The following is an 18,565-nucleotide window of genomic DNA, read 5'->3' as shown; positions in this document are numbered from 1 at the left end:
TTAGGGTGTTTAATTATTTGCAGAGATTCTTTTGTACTTTCTGCCTCTAAAAAGAAGATGCTGATTAGCAAATACACAAAAGCTTTCCAGCTCCAGTCACCCATTGCATTTAGAGTAGGAATTTTGGCTGCTGCATTGCTGTCATGTTGAAGGCTTCACTCTCTTTAGGTGAAATTCACCCCTGTGATGAGGAACCTGACGGATCAGTGGATCTGGATAAAAGGTGGGAATGAAGAGAGCTTCAGGCATTTATCTTGTTTAATGCCTAAGATGCTAATAGGATCCCTCCTACTGCTTCCAGTAGGTTTTGAGGTAGCAGAACAAGTGAAAATTCAACTCTCACTAGTATATACTGGTAAGGAAATAGAAGAGATCCCAGCATTAGGCTCTGTGTGTTCCATGGGATGGCTTTGGTACACAATACTAAGCATGCCCTTAATCTTTCCTCTCGTTTTCACCAGAATTGACTCCAGGACCTCATCAGCTGAGGAAGTGAGTCATGCCACCCTTCTCAAAACAAAGGTGTCCCATTGTCAGGAGCAGAGCTGGAGTTTAAAGGGATTTTGAGAAAGATAACCTGTACATATGCTCACATGTTTTTTCTTTCCTAATTTCCAGATTATAGAGCTGAGAGAGCTACTCTGATCATTTTGTCAGTTTAGAAAGGACTGCAGAGTCAGGACCTAAGGTTATAATTGCAGAGGGTGTTAAGACTCCTCTTGTGGAACTTCTGGTGCTGTGGGAAATCTTTACTTTCTGAGTTACTGAAGTAGACAAGTGCTAAATGGAATTAAAGAAAAAAAGGAGGAAAAATGTAGCTGTCTAGAGAGCAGCCATGCAGGCCCTGTGGATACTGTTGGTTTGCTCAAGTGGATCCACTTCACCTTCCTCACCTGTGGGCTTCTGCTGAGGACTCCTGGCTGTGCTCTGGTGAGCTTTACCCAGAGGGGCACTGGGAAGGCTTCTTCCTCTCCCACCCTATCCAGAAGACACAGGCTCTGCTCTCCCTTCTGGCAAAAAATGCCTCTGTCCCAGCTCTTCTGCAATCTGGTTGCATGCTTCAGACACCATGCCTACCCCAGAGTGTTCATGCAGCAGGTATGGCTGCAGCCCTGTGTAGGGCACTCCTCATGGCTCAGGACATAACTTATGCCTTTAAGCAAGGTCCAGAAAGCCTTCTGGCTGTAGCTGGACTCTGGTGGTGTTGAGGTTGGAAGCTGGGCCTTACCTTCCCAGAGCATTCATCTACCTGGAGGACTTAAAGGCTCATCACAGAGATGCTTGGTGGGGCTTTGAGTAGTGGGTTGTGTAGGATAGAAGTCTACAGGATCTGATTGCTATCTTGCACTTAGATAATCTGCTTAAGTCTCAGTTTAGGTGGAATTTAAGCCTTATGGGCTTTACCCAAAATAAGTAGCTCACAAGCAGTATGTGTCACACACTGGTTTCTGGCAGATGGAAAACATTACAGAGTGGAAATAACTTTGTGGGAGTTGTGGCTTGCCTGACTGTCTCCTAAGATGAGGGCTCTAGCCTTAAGTTTTCTGTTGGATTGACTGCTATGTGTGTGTGTGTATGTAACTGTATGTGTAAATTAGGAGCTTCACATTCTCAGTAAATAGCACCAGCAAATGGAAGCTGGTAATATTAACTCTGTCAAGGCTCAGTATTGATCCTGAACAGCTTGGTGAAATGCAAGCCTCTGACTGCAGACCACTAGCACTAATAATTAAACTGGTTAGCAATATGGAGCTGCCACTCAGGTTCAGGCTTATAATGAAATTGTTTAAGGAGAAAGAAAAGAAAAAAAAAGAAAGTATGAATACAAGTCTGTGGGTTGGATCTCCTTTGGAACCTGTTTCTTACAGATCTCAGATGTTATTGCCTTTATTACTACTCAGTTTAACTCCTTTGTCATTAGATTTTTGTTCCATACAATTCCAGCTGGAGGCAGATAGACTTTTTTTCCTCCCTTTTTCCCAATGTACTGATTTGTTAAGTGAATGGAGTGCTTAATTGCCTCCTATTATGATGTTTGGAGCTCTTCTAAGCCAGCCTAGTCCACACCACTTTCTAGTGGGGATTTTCCAGGAAACTGATATCTTTCTCTACTATATCACTGTGATTTGGATTTTTTGCCTCCCTGTTGCAAAAATATGCTGGCTGATGTTGTCACATGTCAAAATATCCAGTGAGATATGAACTGCATCAGCAGAACTGGTTTCTTCCCTAGTGTTGAACATTCCAGTACAGTTTATGATATATTATACGTGTATCAATATTTAATGGGCACATTATGCTGTCAAGAGAAGAGGGCTTCCTATTCAAATTGAAGCTACTTTGTCTAGAGGGTGATGGGGGGAAAAAAATGACCCTCATGTTCAAGAGGAAAGCCTCATTCTTACACCTAAGCTGTGGAAAAGTAGCTTTTGTGCTATCCAGGTAAAAAAGTGATGCCTAAAAATGGCACCTAGTTTTGCAACGAAGTATTTGTGTGTTTCAAGAAGTAAATGTCCACCGATTGTAATATCTAAATAAGCACCCGAGCCTTGTAATTATGGTCACTGGCCAGTGTGTATATATGCAAAGATCAACTGAAGAAGGGATGGCGGGTGAGAAATAAGCAGAGGTGTTGGTCAGAGATGGCACGTTGAGATGCAAAGTGGTAACCTTGGTTTTGGTTTAAAGAAATTTTGAGCTCAATGGGTTGGGGAGAGCACATCTTGAGTGAATGTGGAGGTCCTTGGTCCAGATGGCAAGCTCTGCCCAGTGAGAAAAAATACTAGGAATCAGTTTGCATGCGGTCTGCTGGGGGCATGGTTTTTTTAGGTGCAATCAGCTTTTTCTTGTCATGCACAAGCAGACAGCGACCAGAAAAAAAAACCAAAAACCAGCCTCCTTTAGCAAACGTGATCCCTCCTAATCTGAGAGATGCTCTCTTAGTCACTACTTATTGACTTTCCCACATACAGAAAATAATATATCTGAACTGCCTCCATGTCCTGCTTTACACAAGCCATCACTTTACCTTTGCTGTTACCATCCGGTCCCCGAAGGATTGTGCACTCCTCAATGTTGCCAAATGCCTCGAATAGCCTGCGCACGTCATCCTCTGACTGCTGCTTATTGAGCATGCCCACAAAGAGTTTTCTGTCTTCTGGAACAAAATAAAGAGATGCTTACCATATTTCAGGAGGGATGCGAAAGCCAAGATGGCTCAGTATCACATGCAAAACAAACAGTAATTTCATTGAAGTGACATATTTCAGAAACTGCTAGTCCTTTCAGTTGGCTGGCTTGAAAAACCTTAATAGCATCTGACTTTCAATGAGTACTTGAAAACAACTTAGCAATTTTAAAACAGTAACAACAAGCACTTATTCGTTACATATAAAATCTACAACTGCTTCTGAAAATCAAGACACTGAAGTCTTCCCAATCAACTTTTTCTGAAATTTTTGCAGTCAGCTTGCAACTGAAATTACAACAGTCCTCAGATTGCAATGCAAGAACAAGGTACATAAGAGTAGTATATAGAAATACAGCAAAAATTAAAAATAGCATATTAGTAGCCATCATAATACTAAGCAAATTGTCCAAAAAAAAAAAAAAAAAAAAAAAAAAAAAAATAATTAAGTTGTTTTAAATCAGGATAAAATCGAAGGCACATGCTTGTAAATAGAGATTTGTCATTCCTATCTACTCACAGACATTTACCTACAAGTTTGGATGAGTTTTTGTTAATATATATTTTTAATGTTCATTTCAAACAATCCCTAAGTTTTTGAGACCTATATTGTTTATTGAAACAAAGCTAGCTTATATGATTCCTAATATCTGAGACAGATCAAGCGGGTGGTATTTCAGGTCAAAGCATGATGTAGTCCACTAGCAGAAAGCTGAATTTTAAATCAAGAAGGATGTTTATACTTGGACTTATATCAAGTATCTTTAGTCCCGAACCGAACACCTTCAGAAAATACTGGTGAAAACAGACCAGCCTAATGACTGCTGAGTTGGTAGAAAGATCTTAGAGGGCACTAAATGGTGCCCCTAGATGAGGTTTATATTCACAGACCAGTACCGTTACACATGACCAAAAAATTTACATAGTTCACATAGTGAACTATGTAATGGCCTGTATGTAAACAGGCCATTTGCACATGATTCATAAATGTCTGATGTATCATTCATTAAACACTACGTAAATGTGTGAGCCAAGATATTTTTTTAGACCGGTTTCCAGAGCAGATGTAAGCAATTTGAATAAATATATGTAAATAAATAAATAAATACTTTGATTTTAAAAAAATGTTTCTTTTTAATACGCATGTTAACCTAAAGCTGAACAAAACATTGGTTTGTAACAACCCTTTTCTGGCTGATAAATTGGGCGATTTATGTCACTTTTGTTCACCAAGAAATCACTGGTGTAGGCAATCTGTTCTGCTTCAACAAGTGTTTGATCAAAATTCCCCTCTCCAAGATGCACCTGAAAATTGGCAAATTACTTTATAGCCTTGAATGAGGATAATTTTTCATGCAGTAGATATTGAGTGAGGATATTAGGAGCTTTCAGTCCTGCAGCTGAGTTATCCACATGAACAGAAAGTGTACTGCCCACAGAAAGTGAGGAGTTATGTTGCCTTCAGTTAGGCTGCAAAATAGTAGGAAAAACAGGCTGAGGAGGGTACGTGTGCATTTCTGATAGGAAAGGAAAACAGGAATAACCTTCTGATAGGCACATTAGAGCAAGAAATACAGCTGCTATATGGTGTAATTGATTAAGCCAAGGGACTTTTCAAGGACTTTGTTGGCAACATGAAGTTCAGGTTTTAATGATGCAGAAAGATACACCTAACATTGTATGGCTTGTGCCCACCTGAAGAAAACGTGATTTGCAGATCTGGAAGGTTTGTGTGGCTTGTGGCCATACTGACCCACAAAAGAGAATCTCAGAGCTGAGGTACAACCTAAGAGAGACAGCCACTCAAGTTGGCTGTGCATCTGTGGGGTATCTCTCAGTCTAGGGTTAGATAAAGCCCTGGAGAAAGAGTCCAGTCCACACACCAGTGGTTCTCCATATTTCAGAAGAAAACAACCAGAGAATGAGAACAGCTGTTCTTGAAGATGGGAGGTATTTCAGGAAGGGGGCTAGAGTAGTGGGAGTGAACTAGGGACACTACTGGCAAAAGGCTTTGCCTAGGAAGTTTGTGTCTAGTAAATACTTCCACACAGAGGAAGCATCTCTTATATCGTACTTAAGCAGTTTCCTCAGTTTCAAATAAGCTGCATCAGCAAAAGCACTCCTATAGCTGCATAACTGTATTTTCACTAGGCTTTTTGCTAATATAAATGTATCATTAAAAAAAAATCACATCCCTCCTCTGTCAGCAAAACTCTCTAGTGTGGAACTGGCCTGAAACTGCCTTGTCTGGTTTAGTTTATGCAAAGCAAAAAACAGGTGTTTTTGGAACCACTTAATTTTATATTACATTTTATTCTATTTTATTTTTGTTTTAGTCTCCGTTTTCTGCCTCTCTGCAGGACATTAGGAGTGGTGATGTCTGTCCCCAGAGCAGGCTGGTAGAAGATGTGGTGCTTTGGCAGACCAGCAGAAATAGGCTCTACCAAGGGCAAGGACCACCTTTCCTGGTGGCTGCTGGTCCAGGCCCCCAGTGGGCATGGCATGAAGGGACCCTACCATGGGCACACAGGGCTCAGCACTGCCTGGACATCTCCTCCAAACTTGTCTCCAAATCAGTGCCTTGTCTCTCTACAGAAAAACTGCCTTAGGTTGTCAAGGGAATCATTTGTCATATCTGCCTTTGCAGAAATCTACACAATCACATACTCAGCGGATAAAAAATGAGTTAGTTTAACAAGCATTTTTTTTTTCTCTGAGAGGTGCTTCTAACAAAATGCTGCATTTACGTTTCATGTCCCAGCCCTGCCAGGGAGCTCAGCAGTGTGGTTTAAAAATGTCTCAAATCTCAGGTAGGAAGAGAGAGGCAAGGGTACAGCAGCTGGAGCCATTCAGCACATTCCAGGTCTTCGCTAATGAGTTTATCTTTTAATGGGCCTGTATGAGCCTCTTATATGCTGAGGGACCCTATATGCTGCTTTTCCAGTTCTCAAACAAAAAGCTGACATGTCATACACCAGGGCAACTACTTCTGCTTTGTAAATTTGTCTGAACAATGCCATGAGACTGCCAGAAAGAAAAAAAGGGGGACATGCTGGCATCAGTGCAATGTGTCTTAGCATGTGTGCACACCAGAGGTACTCCCCATCAGACTTTTTCAGTATCCTCAAATGAGCATGGAGAGCAGTACCTTTCTTGTACCATTGCTTAGGCCACTCAACATACTACAGAAACCAAAGGCTGCACACAAATCTGGAGCAGTCCACAGTACAAGATGTCCCAGAGATCTGCCTGTCTGTAGGGCCCACCCCATGCCTCCTCCCCTTTCAGAAAGACACGATCCCAAATTTATGTGTTCTAGGATGCACATCTAAATTTCAGAGCATGGGGCAAATTTAGTTCCCTATGACCTCCATAGCTTGATGCTATCATGCTAGTTTCAGATTGTGAAACTGAGGTTTAAAAAAACTTCAGACCAAGCCCCTTACGCCCTGTGGCCCAGGGAACATACAGTCAAGAAGAACAGAAATGCCATTGTCCAGAGGCAGAAGAGAAGGACAAAAAGAGGAAGGGTACAAGATCTAGGATGCTCCCAGCATGGGACTTCAGTATGACTGTGTGCTCTAGCCTAAGGTGTCCAATGGTCAAGGGAGACATTCCTCACAGTACTGTCCAGTCTTACACATCAGAGGTGGGCAGTCATGAGGAGCAGCCTCTGTCTCTACACTGTGAGGGAAACCAAGACAGTCAGCTTATTTAGCATAAGTAAGGTGTAATGAAAGCCTATCCTAGGCAGCTTCACATGGCCATGCATCAATTACAGATGCACATCTGAGCATCTCCCCTTTGCTTTCGTTAGGAAGAAGCTGTACAAATTTCTGTCTATTACACAAACCAAAGTGACAGTTTCAGTTTTTTATCTCATGCCCAAGTACCACGTGCTAATGAAGAAACTTCACTAACTTTGCTGAAAAGGCAGCTTTCTACAGCAACAGACTGATCAGTGACACAGCCCCACAGCACAGGGGCTGAATATGGTGTCCATTTAAGCCTCTTCTCCACAGTTTTTGTTTTCCCTCATTAGTCTTTACCTCATTATCAGTCTTCCCCCACAGCCTTAATCCATCCTGCCTGTTTGGTCCATGGAAATAATAATGGGAGGGAGGTTGGAGTATATGATCTGTAAAGTCTCTTCCAACCTAAACCATTGTATGATTCTATGATTTCTTTGTGCTGTGAGGCCCAGAAAAGCCAAAGAGGTTTCTGCTGGTGCACCACAAAGTCCTCACCTGAGGTACTCCCAGAATATTGAAAATTAAGTTCATCTCAAGTGCCCTCCATCTTGCCATCAACAAACATCAGGAGCTAGCACTCCCTGCTTCTCCCAGGAAGATGGGCAGGGAGAGAAAGGCCACACACTTGGCAACCCAGAGTCCCCAGAGATGTCCCCTTAGTGACATTTCCAATATCCCCATGGAACCAGGCTCCATTCTTGGCCACTGTGCCAGCTATGGAGACTTGTGCCTGTCAGGAAAAGCTGGCTGCAAGGCACAGGAGTGAAAGAATGTATCTTGTTAGATAAATATCCACCATCTACAAATCCTCCCGGCTATGTTTATATGAAGCCTCGGCACCTTCCCTGGTGCAAATAGGGGTTAAATTATTCCCTGTTCTATTTGTGTTTAAATGTTATGTTTCTATGATAAGCGTAAGACAGAGGTGTCAGACGGGCCCGGGAGAAGGAGACAGCACACGTGAAAGGTGAAATAATAGAGCATTGCAAACCAAGTGCTGAGAGGAGATGGGAAGAGGGGACAAGGGAGTGAGGGGGAAAAGGGGGAGGATGGGCACTAATTAAAGAGACAGAAGGGACAATGAGATGCAGGATGTTTGACCCTGTCTGGAGCAAGAGGACAAGAACAAGAATCACAGCAATTGTGGAGGGACTAGGAGAAAATTAGGGTCACTCACAGAGAGACATGACACAGGTTTGTGTTTATCCAGATAGATCTTGCTAATGTATGTGTGTGTGGGGGGGTACATTTTGATAAGAGTATATAAATACGCTTGTGTTCTCGTATTGCTCATGCAAAACAAAGAGGCCGAATTCTTGTAGCAGGGAAGTTTAAGCTGACTCTGGATCATTGCCTCCAAGGCCTTGGAAATAAAGCAGGACAGGAGAGAGAACCGGTCCCCAGAAGGGACTACAGTCCCTCTAGCCACAAAACCCATTGTTCTAAAACCTATGAGCCTCTGTATTTCATCCTGGATTCAATCATCCATGGACAACGTGTGTACTTCTTGTGAGAACAAAACCGGCATCTGCATTTTTCTGTACGGGTCCAAGCATCTTCTGTATGTGCATGGTATTCACCAGAGACATTCTCTGATGTTACTCGATGCCTTTGGCTTCATAAAGCATCAGGATCAGGTTGCTGTATGGCTTTGTTTCAGAAACCAGATGCTAATTAATTCCATTATTTATATAGCTAATAATTATTTGTCCCTTCTGCTATTCCCCTCCTCCCCAAACATTGCTTGCACACACAGTGGGGGACCAGCTGCTGTGCCTCAGTCCAGGCACTGAGAAGGCCTTAAAGCTTATCTCTTTGGCACCATGACAAAACAAACGACCAGCCTAGAGAAGTTTTTATGTGCAGCTGTGAGTAAGAAGAAAATGCTGGTGGATGGGACCAAGTACCACATCTACCAGAGGATGCAATAGGCAGAGTGGGTCTTTCTTGCCAGATCTCCTGGCTGGTTCTGAGCAGAGCAGGGAGAGGAAGCAGTGTTGAAGGTATCCATCTTGGAATCTTACAGGATCACAGAATAGTTTGGGTTGGTACGAACCTTTAAAGGACATCCTATCCAACCCTCCTTGCAAGGACCAAGTATATCTTCAACTAGATTTGGATGCTCAGAGACCTTGAATGTTTGCAGGGATGAGGCATTTATTACCTCTCTGGGCAAGATGTTGCAGCCTTTCATCACCCTAATGGTAAAAATTATCTTCCTTGTATCTTGACTGAATCTACCTTCTTTGAGTTCAAAATCATTCTCCCTTGGCCTATTGCTACAGGCCCTATTGCAAAGTCTCTCTTCATCTTCCCTGAAGTATTGAAAGGCCACAATAAGGTCATCCTGAAACCTTTGTTCTCCAGGCTGAACAACCCCAGCTCTCTCAGCCTTTCCCTGTAAGAGAGGTGCTCCAACCCTCTCATTACTTTTGTGGCCTCCTCTGGACTCACTTCAGCAAGTCTCTCTTTCCTGTGCTGAGGACTCCAGTGCTGGGGTGGTCCAGATGGGGTCTTACCAGAGCAAAGTAGAGGAGTAAAATCACTCCCCTCAACCTGCTGGCCATGTATCTTTTGAGCTGCAAGTGCAGGTTGCTGGCTCAGATCCAGTTTTTCATCCACTGGTACCTCCAAATCCATGCAGTGGGATTAGGAATCTGACAAAGTCATAGTGGTGGAAAAGTGTTTTTGAATTATCATAAATAAAGTCCCCTCAGGCCAAAGAAGAAGAGAGGTGAGCTGTAGGTACCCTGAACATTTTGAAAGTTTGGGTTGAGCTCTGAACTCAAATCTGAAAGCTGAAGCCACCTCCTCCCTCGAGCTGGAGTGTGCCACTGCTCCCCTCAACCTGTGCTAATCAGTCCGATCAATAGGCTAAAAGCAGGGCATTTCCCAGGGCCTGGGCTGCACACTCCTGTTGCCATTTTCACAGCAGTCCTACAGCTCCATGATGATGATTACAGCCCTTTCCACAGGGGAAGCGATTACAAATTCTGTTGTAGCTAATTGTAAATTAGCTAATTATCTTCTCTGTGGTACCTTGCTGGAAAATTCATGAACCTTGTAAAATGGAGGTGTTTCAAAAATTAGGATGGGGAAAGAAAAACAACAAACCAACAAAAATAACCAAAGCCCAACCCACTCTGGAAAAAACAACAGAAACTTACTACTACCTAACTCCAAACAATAGCAACTGAACTCTCCTGCCACCTGCTCCTATTTCCCCCTTTTCACTCCCCTCCCCATCTCAAACAAGGCTCACAAGGGGCTAATTCTGCTGCAGGCTTTAAAATGTTTGCTGAGTTCACCTGTTCCTTGCAGCTGGGTGTTGTGGGGCATCCCTAATCACATCTTAGCAGGAGTGATTTCTCTGTGCTGATCTCTTCCCCTCCTCCCTCCCGAGTTTGGTTTTACTTAACAGATTCTTTATATCCCATACGTTAGCAGATATGATTGCACAGCTGCCAGCCTCCGACTGCTGGGGACAGAGGCTTTGAGACACCCAGGCTAGAGAGAATAACAGCTAATCTGAGCAGCTGTGTGATGGGGCAAGAGCAAATGAATATAGGCCCAGGTGCTGGAGCATGATTCTCCTGCACAAAGGAGGAAGCTTCATCCCACTGGTGAGTTGTTCTCCACTGTTGCATCTGAAAAAAAAACTTTGTTTGAAGGAATTCTCTTATTTAATTGCTTGGATGCACTCTGAGCCTTGATAGGGGCATGGATCTTTTATATGGAGTGAAAAAATAGCTATAGCTGTAAGAGGGATAGTGGGTCTGTCTGACTTGGTGTGCTGCCTCTGGTGATAGCCAGTTGCTAATGTCCAGAAAAGAGTACAAGAATAGGGAAAGCAATTTTTTAAATCCCTCCAGATGTTCTCCCAAACTTCAGTGCACTGCAGTTTACGGGCTTCTGGAGTCTGACGTGGTGCTAGTTTATTCTGTATGTGATAGCTTTGGATGTAATTTTGAGTGGTGCTTTTGTGCACACTGTGAACATCCACTACATTCTGCCTCTTACTCACACACTGAACCTCTTCCTTTTGCTTATTTGGTACGTGCCACAAACTATTTTCAGTAGGCAGGCCCTAGATCTTGTTTTAGAAAAGAGTAGAATTCACTAATGATCCAGTTATGGCCCATGAGGATCCCTCTTCGGAATTGTTTGTACATTTCAGACTGGTTTAGGGACTCCTTGGTCCCATCTCAAGCTGTGCTCTGGATATTGTAGAAAGCAAAATAACTTTTCCTTTCCTGTAACTCATTATTTCTGGTATCAGAGAGATAGATGACCGTGTAGTTACTGTTACTGAATGCTTAGAATACATCTCTGCCAAGGGCAGCAGTCTCAGTGGAAATAGGAGCCTCAGTTTCCCTGTCTTCAAAAAGAATAATTGGTATGTGCACCAAGAAAAGCTGGAGGTTTCTGAGGTTCCTCAGTGTTTGTCACAAGGCAGGAATATGGTCAGTTCTGGCAGTAAGAATTAAAGGCACCTGGAAGGCTGGTAGTCAGATCTATGGCTGATCCCTCTGTTTTGTATCAGATTTGAGTAGTGGGAGCTTCTCTAACTCCTTTTTTTTGTGCAAGAGGAATCTGTCATGGGGGGGGGATGTCAAGGTAGGGCTTAATTTGGAATGGAAAGCTTTGCTTTTGCAAATGATCAACAACAGTGAAACTTGGAGTCATCTTCCAGGGAATGGTTTTCATGTCCTGAGGTGGTGTGATCCCTAAAGATAGTGTCAGATTGATGTAGGTGGGTCTCCTGGAAAGCACAGAAGGGGGGCTGCTGTTGGCCCTATGAGCAACTGCAAAGAAGTTTAACATGTTGCCAACTTGTGAGCCCAATGTCTAAGATTATATTTTTAAATTAAATATATCTGCACCTATTCTCTACTTCCAGGGTCTTCCTTCTATTACAGTCCTGTTCTGCTGAGCACAGAGACCTGTTTGACAGCAGACTGGAATAGCTCCTTGATCTGGATCAGCTGCTTAACTATGTCCAGGCATTGTATGGGAGAGCAAGCATATAAGCAGAATAGATAAAGTGCAGAGACAGAACAAAAATTGAAGGAGATGGAGAAGATAATTGAGACCAGGAAGATGAATTCTGTTTGAAGTTGGCTGTGCTCCTGTGGCAAGACTTGTTGTCTACCTGCACTGAAGGGAAATCCAACCTTAAACCTACAGTGTCATTTGGACAGCTGAGATGAAAGTGCATTTAGGCTTCCTTTCTGCTGATAGGTTAAGGACAAAAACTTGAGCAACAGGTCAAGCAAATCCTGCCATGAAGACACAGCGTAAAAGATTCCTTTAGCAGTAGACTCTTCTTGTGCAGCTGAGAATATTATAACCCCAAGACAAATATCAGTAGTTCTGACTTGCTGAACAGTGCTGTCACAACTGTCCATTGCCAAGAGATGCTATTCCCTGTGCAGATCTTAAATGACAGGTTTTATGGTGTTTGAAATTGAGCTGGGAAAACAGCTCACAACAACCCACTTTATTAGTAGCCTTTGCTTAGGAAAGCTGGTGGTGGGAGTAGTCAAAAACCTGGTGTCATGCAAATCACTAAGAATCTGCCTGATTTGTGCCTGTCAGATCATAATTCTTCCAAGTTTATTCATTATCTGAAATACCCAACTGGAATATTTCGGAGAATGGCTCATGAAACAAGATGTTTTAGGAAACGACTTAAGTAAAAATGTGATCTTCCAAATTTCAATGTATAACCTAAGCACCTGCTTTCTCTTCACCATCCTTCCACAATAGGAAGAATATAGGAATTCAAATCAGCCTTACAGTCATGAAAAAAGCCCCAAGTAAGGCATGCCTTTTTCCCTAAATATTAGCAGCCTATGCTTGCAACTCCCATTTCCCAGGAAAACCCCTGGAAATGTTCGTGAGAGGAGGAAGGATCTTCTAAGGAAGATCCAGCACCAAAGTGTGGAGGTGTACAGCTGTGCTATAGCTAAACATTGCAGCATTTTCTGTGGCTTCTTGGGCTTCTTCCTCAGGCAAATCTACCAATGTTTTCCTGAGCCAGAGTGATGGATTTTCTGAAGAAAGAGGTGAAGGAGAAAACTGTCTTGTACTATCAAACAACACCTCAAATGAACACTGAATCGTGCTTCTGAACTCATCTTTCAGAGGCAGCTCAGATTTGAATACAACTCCTCCAGCCTTTGGTTCTGGGGAATTTAACACATTATAATTCCTAAGTGTAACATCCCCTTTTCACTCTGTGGCCACACGAGGATGAGGCTGAGCCTGAAGGGCTGTTTGGTTTTCACACTCATCCAGAGAAAAGCTTAGAAGCTTCCTGACAAACTCCTCAGGGTCAGTGGTGTCAAGGCTGGTATGTCAGGAAAATAAGTTTCAGTTCCTAAACTCATCTCACTGGTGACCTGTCAGGGCTTTGAAACCCTTTCCAGAAGCCTAGAAGTCCAGGACATTAATCCATGGTAGCACTCCAGCCTTGAGCACTGAGGGCTGTTGGAATAGCAGAGACATAGGAAGGAAGGGGGGTGGGAAGGACATATTTTCTCTTGCAGGAGCTGTGACGACATTTCAGATCAAATTAAACTTCAGTTTTTAAAGACTTCAGTGGAGGTAATTGAAACACTTCCTCACAATTGCCTGAACCTAAGTGTTATCTCTCTTTTCCTCTGTATATCATCCCTTTTTCCCAAGCCTGAGACAGCCCTGCACGGCCACAGCCTCCTTAATATTAAAGACGGTTATTAAATGGGATTCGCCAAAAGACAAAGGGCTGAAAACCTGCCAATTGTTAATCCCTCTTTCGCTGTGCTTAAAAATTCCATTTCCTTCATTTGAAGAAAGGGGGGGGGGGGAGGGAGGGAAGAAAAGAGAATTATACGCCTATGTCTAATTTAAATTCTGGCGTCGCGGGTCCTGTTCCCTTCTCCCTCTCTTGACGTCTGAATATATTCCTTTATTACCATTATTACAGCTTTCTGATTGCATTAAAATTCATCCACATGCTTCTCTCCACATTCCACTTTTCTTTTGCCAGTTTTTTTGCTAATTCCCTTTTTCTCTCCCCGTTCCCTCCCCACTTTCAAATTATAGAGAATGTCATTAAAGATCTCCACAAAATGCCTCAACTCCTTTCTCTCTTGCTTTTATAAACTTGCTGGCTTTCTTCCTCTCCATCCACTTGTCTACAAACAAAGAAAATGAAGGAGAGGCAAAAGAATACAGTAATAATAAAGGAACCCAAGCAGCAAGTCTCATAGGTCTCAATAACACCTTTCCTACATCATACAGCTCCAGGCCTAATGCTCACTTCAGTTATGAAGCCATATTTCACACACAAGTTTTGTGCATTATTTGTTTGATGCTTGTACCTGAAATCCTCAGCTAAAATCAAAAGTGGAGTGTGCCAGGCTGCATGCGGAAGTGTGGAAAGAATCAGTCCTGCCTGTAACTGTATGAAGAAAAATAAGGAGGCTGGAAATAGAAATATAATTTCACCCTGCTTCGCAGAGGAAGAGCTGAAATCCTGTGAGGATTTACCTACAGATGTGAGCGGTGAAGCTGGGTATGGAGAGAATGTGCTATTTGCATGTGATCAGTTCAAGATCTGGGACCATAGCTGGGATTCTTCCATTTAACCTTTTACTTGACACTTGCCTCCATTTAACCTTGCCACTGACTGCAAGAAGACCTTAAAATGATGTTTTTTCCCCCCACACCTAAAAAGTAGGTGTATCTTTGCTTAAGCCTTGTTCCACTTTATCTAGGTGGAAGTCCCAGTCTGGCAATTGTATTGCTAAAAATGAAGATGAGAATTTGTCTCCTTTCCTATATGGAATACCACCTACCTTGTAGGCATCTAAACTATAAGGTGGAGACATGGCACAGTGCTGGTGTGATCCAGTTGGGATTACTGATTCCCCTGAACTGTCCCTGTGACTCTCGTAGCCCAGCTGAGTGGAAAAAGATGCTGTTGTAAAACTTTCATTCATTCTCTCCAGTTGCCCCAGGGTGCCAAGCAGATTTTTTCCTTAGGTTCGTGGGGATTTTTTTATTGTTGTTTTTGTTTCTGTCACCCTCAATTACACTGTTATAATGAAATGACTGAAGCTGGATGAAAAATGGAATTTTCTTTCTATGGGAAATACTGATGTCTCAAAAAAATGTGCTTCCACTTTGAATTGCAGAGTCCAAAGTTCTAGTGAAATGGAAATTCTTCAGTTGTGAAATGTTACAGGGTATTGTCTCAGAGGAACAAAAAGACTTTTTCATAATAGCCTCAAAACATAAAATATATAAAGCAGAATAGCCGTGGTTTTTAGCCAGACAAAAGAGGGTACATTTTCACACACTATATGAATAAAGGAAAGACATTTCTGCCATGGGATGATGCTGAACGCAAAAGTCATAAATTAACTCTGAAGAGAACGAGACAGATTAGTGGTGGTTGTGTCCACTCACTGCTATTAAACATGAAGATCCAGATGCTAAATCTATCTTAGCCACGAAACCTCTGTCTGCTAGAAGCCAGAGGATATTAAGGGAAGGGTCACTCTTTGTAAAAGCCCTATTTTGACTCTTTCTAATGGGTACTTCTGGAGCAGAGGATGCTGGACTAGACAGACCTTTGGTCTAAACCAAAATGGAAGCTCTTATGTTCTTAGTGTTTTAATACTATACAGACTAGGAAAAAAAAATAATCAAAAAGGTACGGTTAAAATGACAGGTTTGTACCTCCTGAAATGAGAACTCTATACATTAATTTAAAAGAAAACTTGTCCCCTGGGCAAAAAATCTCTTTGAAATGGACTTGTTCCAGGGGAACACATTGACTTTTACAAAACTACATATTCGGGTAGGTAACTGTTCCTTTGAAATGCTTTGGCCAGCTCAACAAATGACCCAGGAAATGAATAGGTCTGCTTCAGGATGCCACCTGGCAGGATCTGACTGGCCTTATCCACATACTCATTTAGGCACTTACCACACGGTGTGTTTTTGAAAGAAAACTATATTCCAGGGGTACTACACCGGTGCTTGAAATAAACATTGAAGATGCAGGGTTAAAAGGGAAAATTATTGGAGTTAATGGAAAAGAGTCCTGTGGAGCATTTGCTGGCTTTGGATCAGCCCCTTGATCTGCTGAACTGCTGCTCAGTACGTCCCTACTGCTGTTGGGTATTGCAGATATTCCTTGATGAAGAATGGCCTGTTAGACCCATGCCAGGGCAGGCCTGGTGAGGAAGCAGTGGAAGGACAGTGGACCCTCCATGATGCCAATCACACCTTTTGTATGCTAGGTTTTTGCTGCTGATATATATATTTCCCTGATTTGGCCTTTTTTCTTAGGCTTCTTTTGGCACTCTCTTGCAATAAGGGAAAGAAAACCAAAATCCTTTGAGACCTCCAGCACAGGCAAACCTCATCCTTTCTGTTAGTAGAAGACTTTCCTGTAAGCCTGACCCCATGTTTTAAAAAAAGAAGAGCAAAATAGTGATAGAAGTCAGGAAAATTGGCCTGAAATGCCAGGCAGCAATGACAGTGTGTGATGCAGGGATTACAATAGAACTTAACAACCAACACAATCACAGTTCCTTTAGTGAAAGCAATATTCAACACACACTTGGCTGGAAGAAAAGCCTTCTCTACCCAGCAAGAAGTTACCTATAGACATGGGATGCTCCATACCCTGGTCTGGAGCTTCCCAGACATTTCATCTCCCTGGATTTGGGTTGGTTTCAAACCCTGGGGAGACACGTCCCGCTCATGGCACTGGGAGAAGTTCTCTCCTCTGGCTGGGGGAAAGTGAGACTCCTTTGCTGTCAATTAGCATCTGCCTGTAAACGTTTTATTGAAGATTATTTCTTCCACCCACCCTCCCACCCCCCAACTCTCATCTCTGACTGGCTTTAAATGCCACTGTCATTTCCATCTGCTGACAGAGCTCCTTAACTGCTGTGCCGAATGCCATTCGCTAAAACCAACTAATAGAGGGAAATGAGGTTAACCTTTAAGAAAGGTGAAAATGAGCTGGGTGCTATGCCAGCAGTGAAGAATACCTCATAAACAGCCTCCTGCTGCAGAGGCAGTTTACTCCAGGCAGTGGCATTGATTGTAGCTCCATTTGTAGGTGGGCTGTTCAGGGCTGAGCTTGGCCAGGAGAAGGCATGGGACCATTCTGCTCACATTTCTTAGTCAGGCCTTGTCTGGCAGGCCTGTGGGAACAGTCCCATGTCTTTGGCTGCTGTTGTCAGAACTCACAGTGAATGTTCATTGACTGTAGTGGATATGTACGGTGGCTTGTACCAGCAGAGTTTTTCTCCATAATTTTTTTCCCCAGGCATGCAGGGAGATGGGAGTGCTCAGGGCCAAATCCTGCCTTGCCTGTTTCCTAGCTATGTTCCTTCTTTCCACTGATTTTTCTAAGTCCTTCACAGCTCAGCCGAACACTATCTGTTTGTTCTTACTGACTGACTTGGGGCTCTGCTTCTGTAAAAGTGGTATTGGTGGGTGGTCCTGCACACTCTGAGGGACCATTATTGTCCTATAGTTTCTCTTCAGGCTTAATAAAGTTGTCTTTTTGCTCATCCAAGTGTTAAATAAAATCATAGAATCATAGAATGGTTTGGGTCAGAAGGGACTTTAATCTAGTTCCAACCTCCCTGATTGGGCACGGTTACCTCACACTAGACTAAAATCTTGGCTTTAAACCACAACTTGATCTTCCTTGTCTTACTCCCAAGTTCATACCTTTTCTCTGCAACTCATGAAGCAGAGTGAATGGGAAGATCTGGGGACCATAGACCATGCACTTCCATACAACAACAGCAAGAGGAGGTTTGTATCTCAGTCTACACAGAAGATTAGCATCAGGAGAGTCTTACAGGAGGTAACTCAGTCCCTTACCAGTTTGAGTACCAGAAGGAGGAGATGCAGCACAATGCCATGATAGGAACAAGACAAATATTTGGAAAGTAATTTCCTGTTGTCAGGCCTCTGCTTCATCTAACTTTAATTAGACTGGTAAGCCTGGAGAATGCAGATACTACTAACTACATTAACAACAACCTCCAATAGTGGATAGAGTCTGTACAAAGTTGGGAAGTTTGCCTCCTCTTTTCAGTTAATTTTTTCCTCTAATTTTATACAGATACATCTCTATTTTTACAGAAGTAGAATGAAGTTGGGCTTCTGTCTTATCCTTACACAATACTGACAATACTATTGTCTTTCTCTTGCAGTGGTATATTATCAATGCCAAAAATAGTTGAGACAGAAGAATACACACCTGGACTAAAGGATCAGTAAGCATAAATCTACAAAGCTTCCTAAAACAAGGTCTTTAGTGGGTGTAAATCAACAACACAGACACTCACCATGCAATGAGTGAATTATTTCTCCCACCAACAAAGCTACGGCCAGATCAGCAAATACAAAAAGCAATCATCAAACTCCTACTCGAGGTTAGTGCCTGAAGAAATTAATTCTCTAATTCAGGGTAAAATCTGAGTCTCCCAAAGGCAAATTTCCATCTATTGAAGCTTCACTGTCCACATGGGAAAATATAACCCTCAGTAGACTCTTTCTACTTCAAATTCCATCACCACTAATAATGCTTTTTGTCTAACAG

General features: G+C 42.6%; 1 protein-coding gene across 11 annotated transcripts in view; it reads right to left on the bottom strand.

Annotated features, from left to right (window-relative positions):
- The window catches only part of CELF4 (CUGBP Elav-like family member 4), a 706,664-nt gene that overhangs the window by 103,273 nt on the left and 584,826 nt on the right, over positions 1-18,565 (bottom strand). For 7 of the 11 annotated variants that reach the window (XR_011723157.1, XM_071730001.1, XM_071729998.1 and 4 more), the window contains exon 4: positions 3,029-3,157. Coding sequence is in view for 10 of the 11 variants with exons in the window: in XM_071730001.1 (XP_071586102.1) it covers positions 3,029-3,157 (129 nt within the window). In the remaining variant the exon portion in view is untranslated. The remainder of the gene's footprint in view (positions 1-3,028; positions 3,158-18,565) is intronic. The other 4 variants (XM_071730002.1, XM_071730000.1, XM_071729995.1 and 1 more) reach the window with 1 other exon arrangement.

Source organism: Heliangelus exortis, chromosome Z, assembly GCF_036169615.1.
Source record: "Heliangelus exortis chromosome Z, bHelExo1.hap1, whole genome shotgun sequence".
Lineage (NCBI taxonomy): Eukaryota > Metazoa > Chordata > Aves > Apodiformes > Trochilidae > Heliangelus > Heliangelus exortis.
The sequence above is the reverse complement of the archived record's forward strand: the minus strand, read 5'-3'. Positions and strand labels throughout refer to the sequence as shown.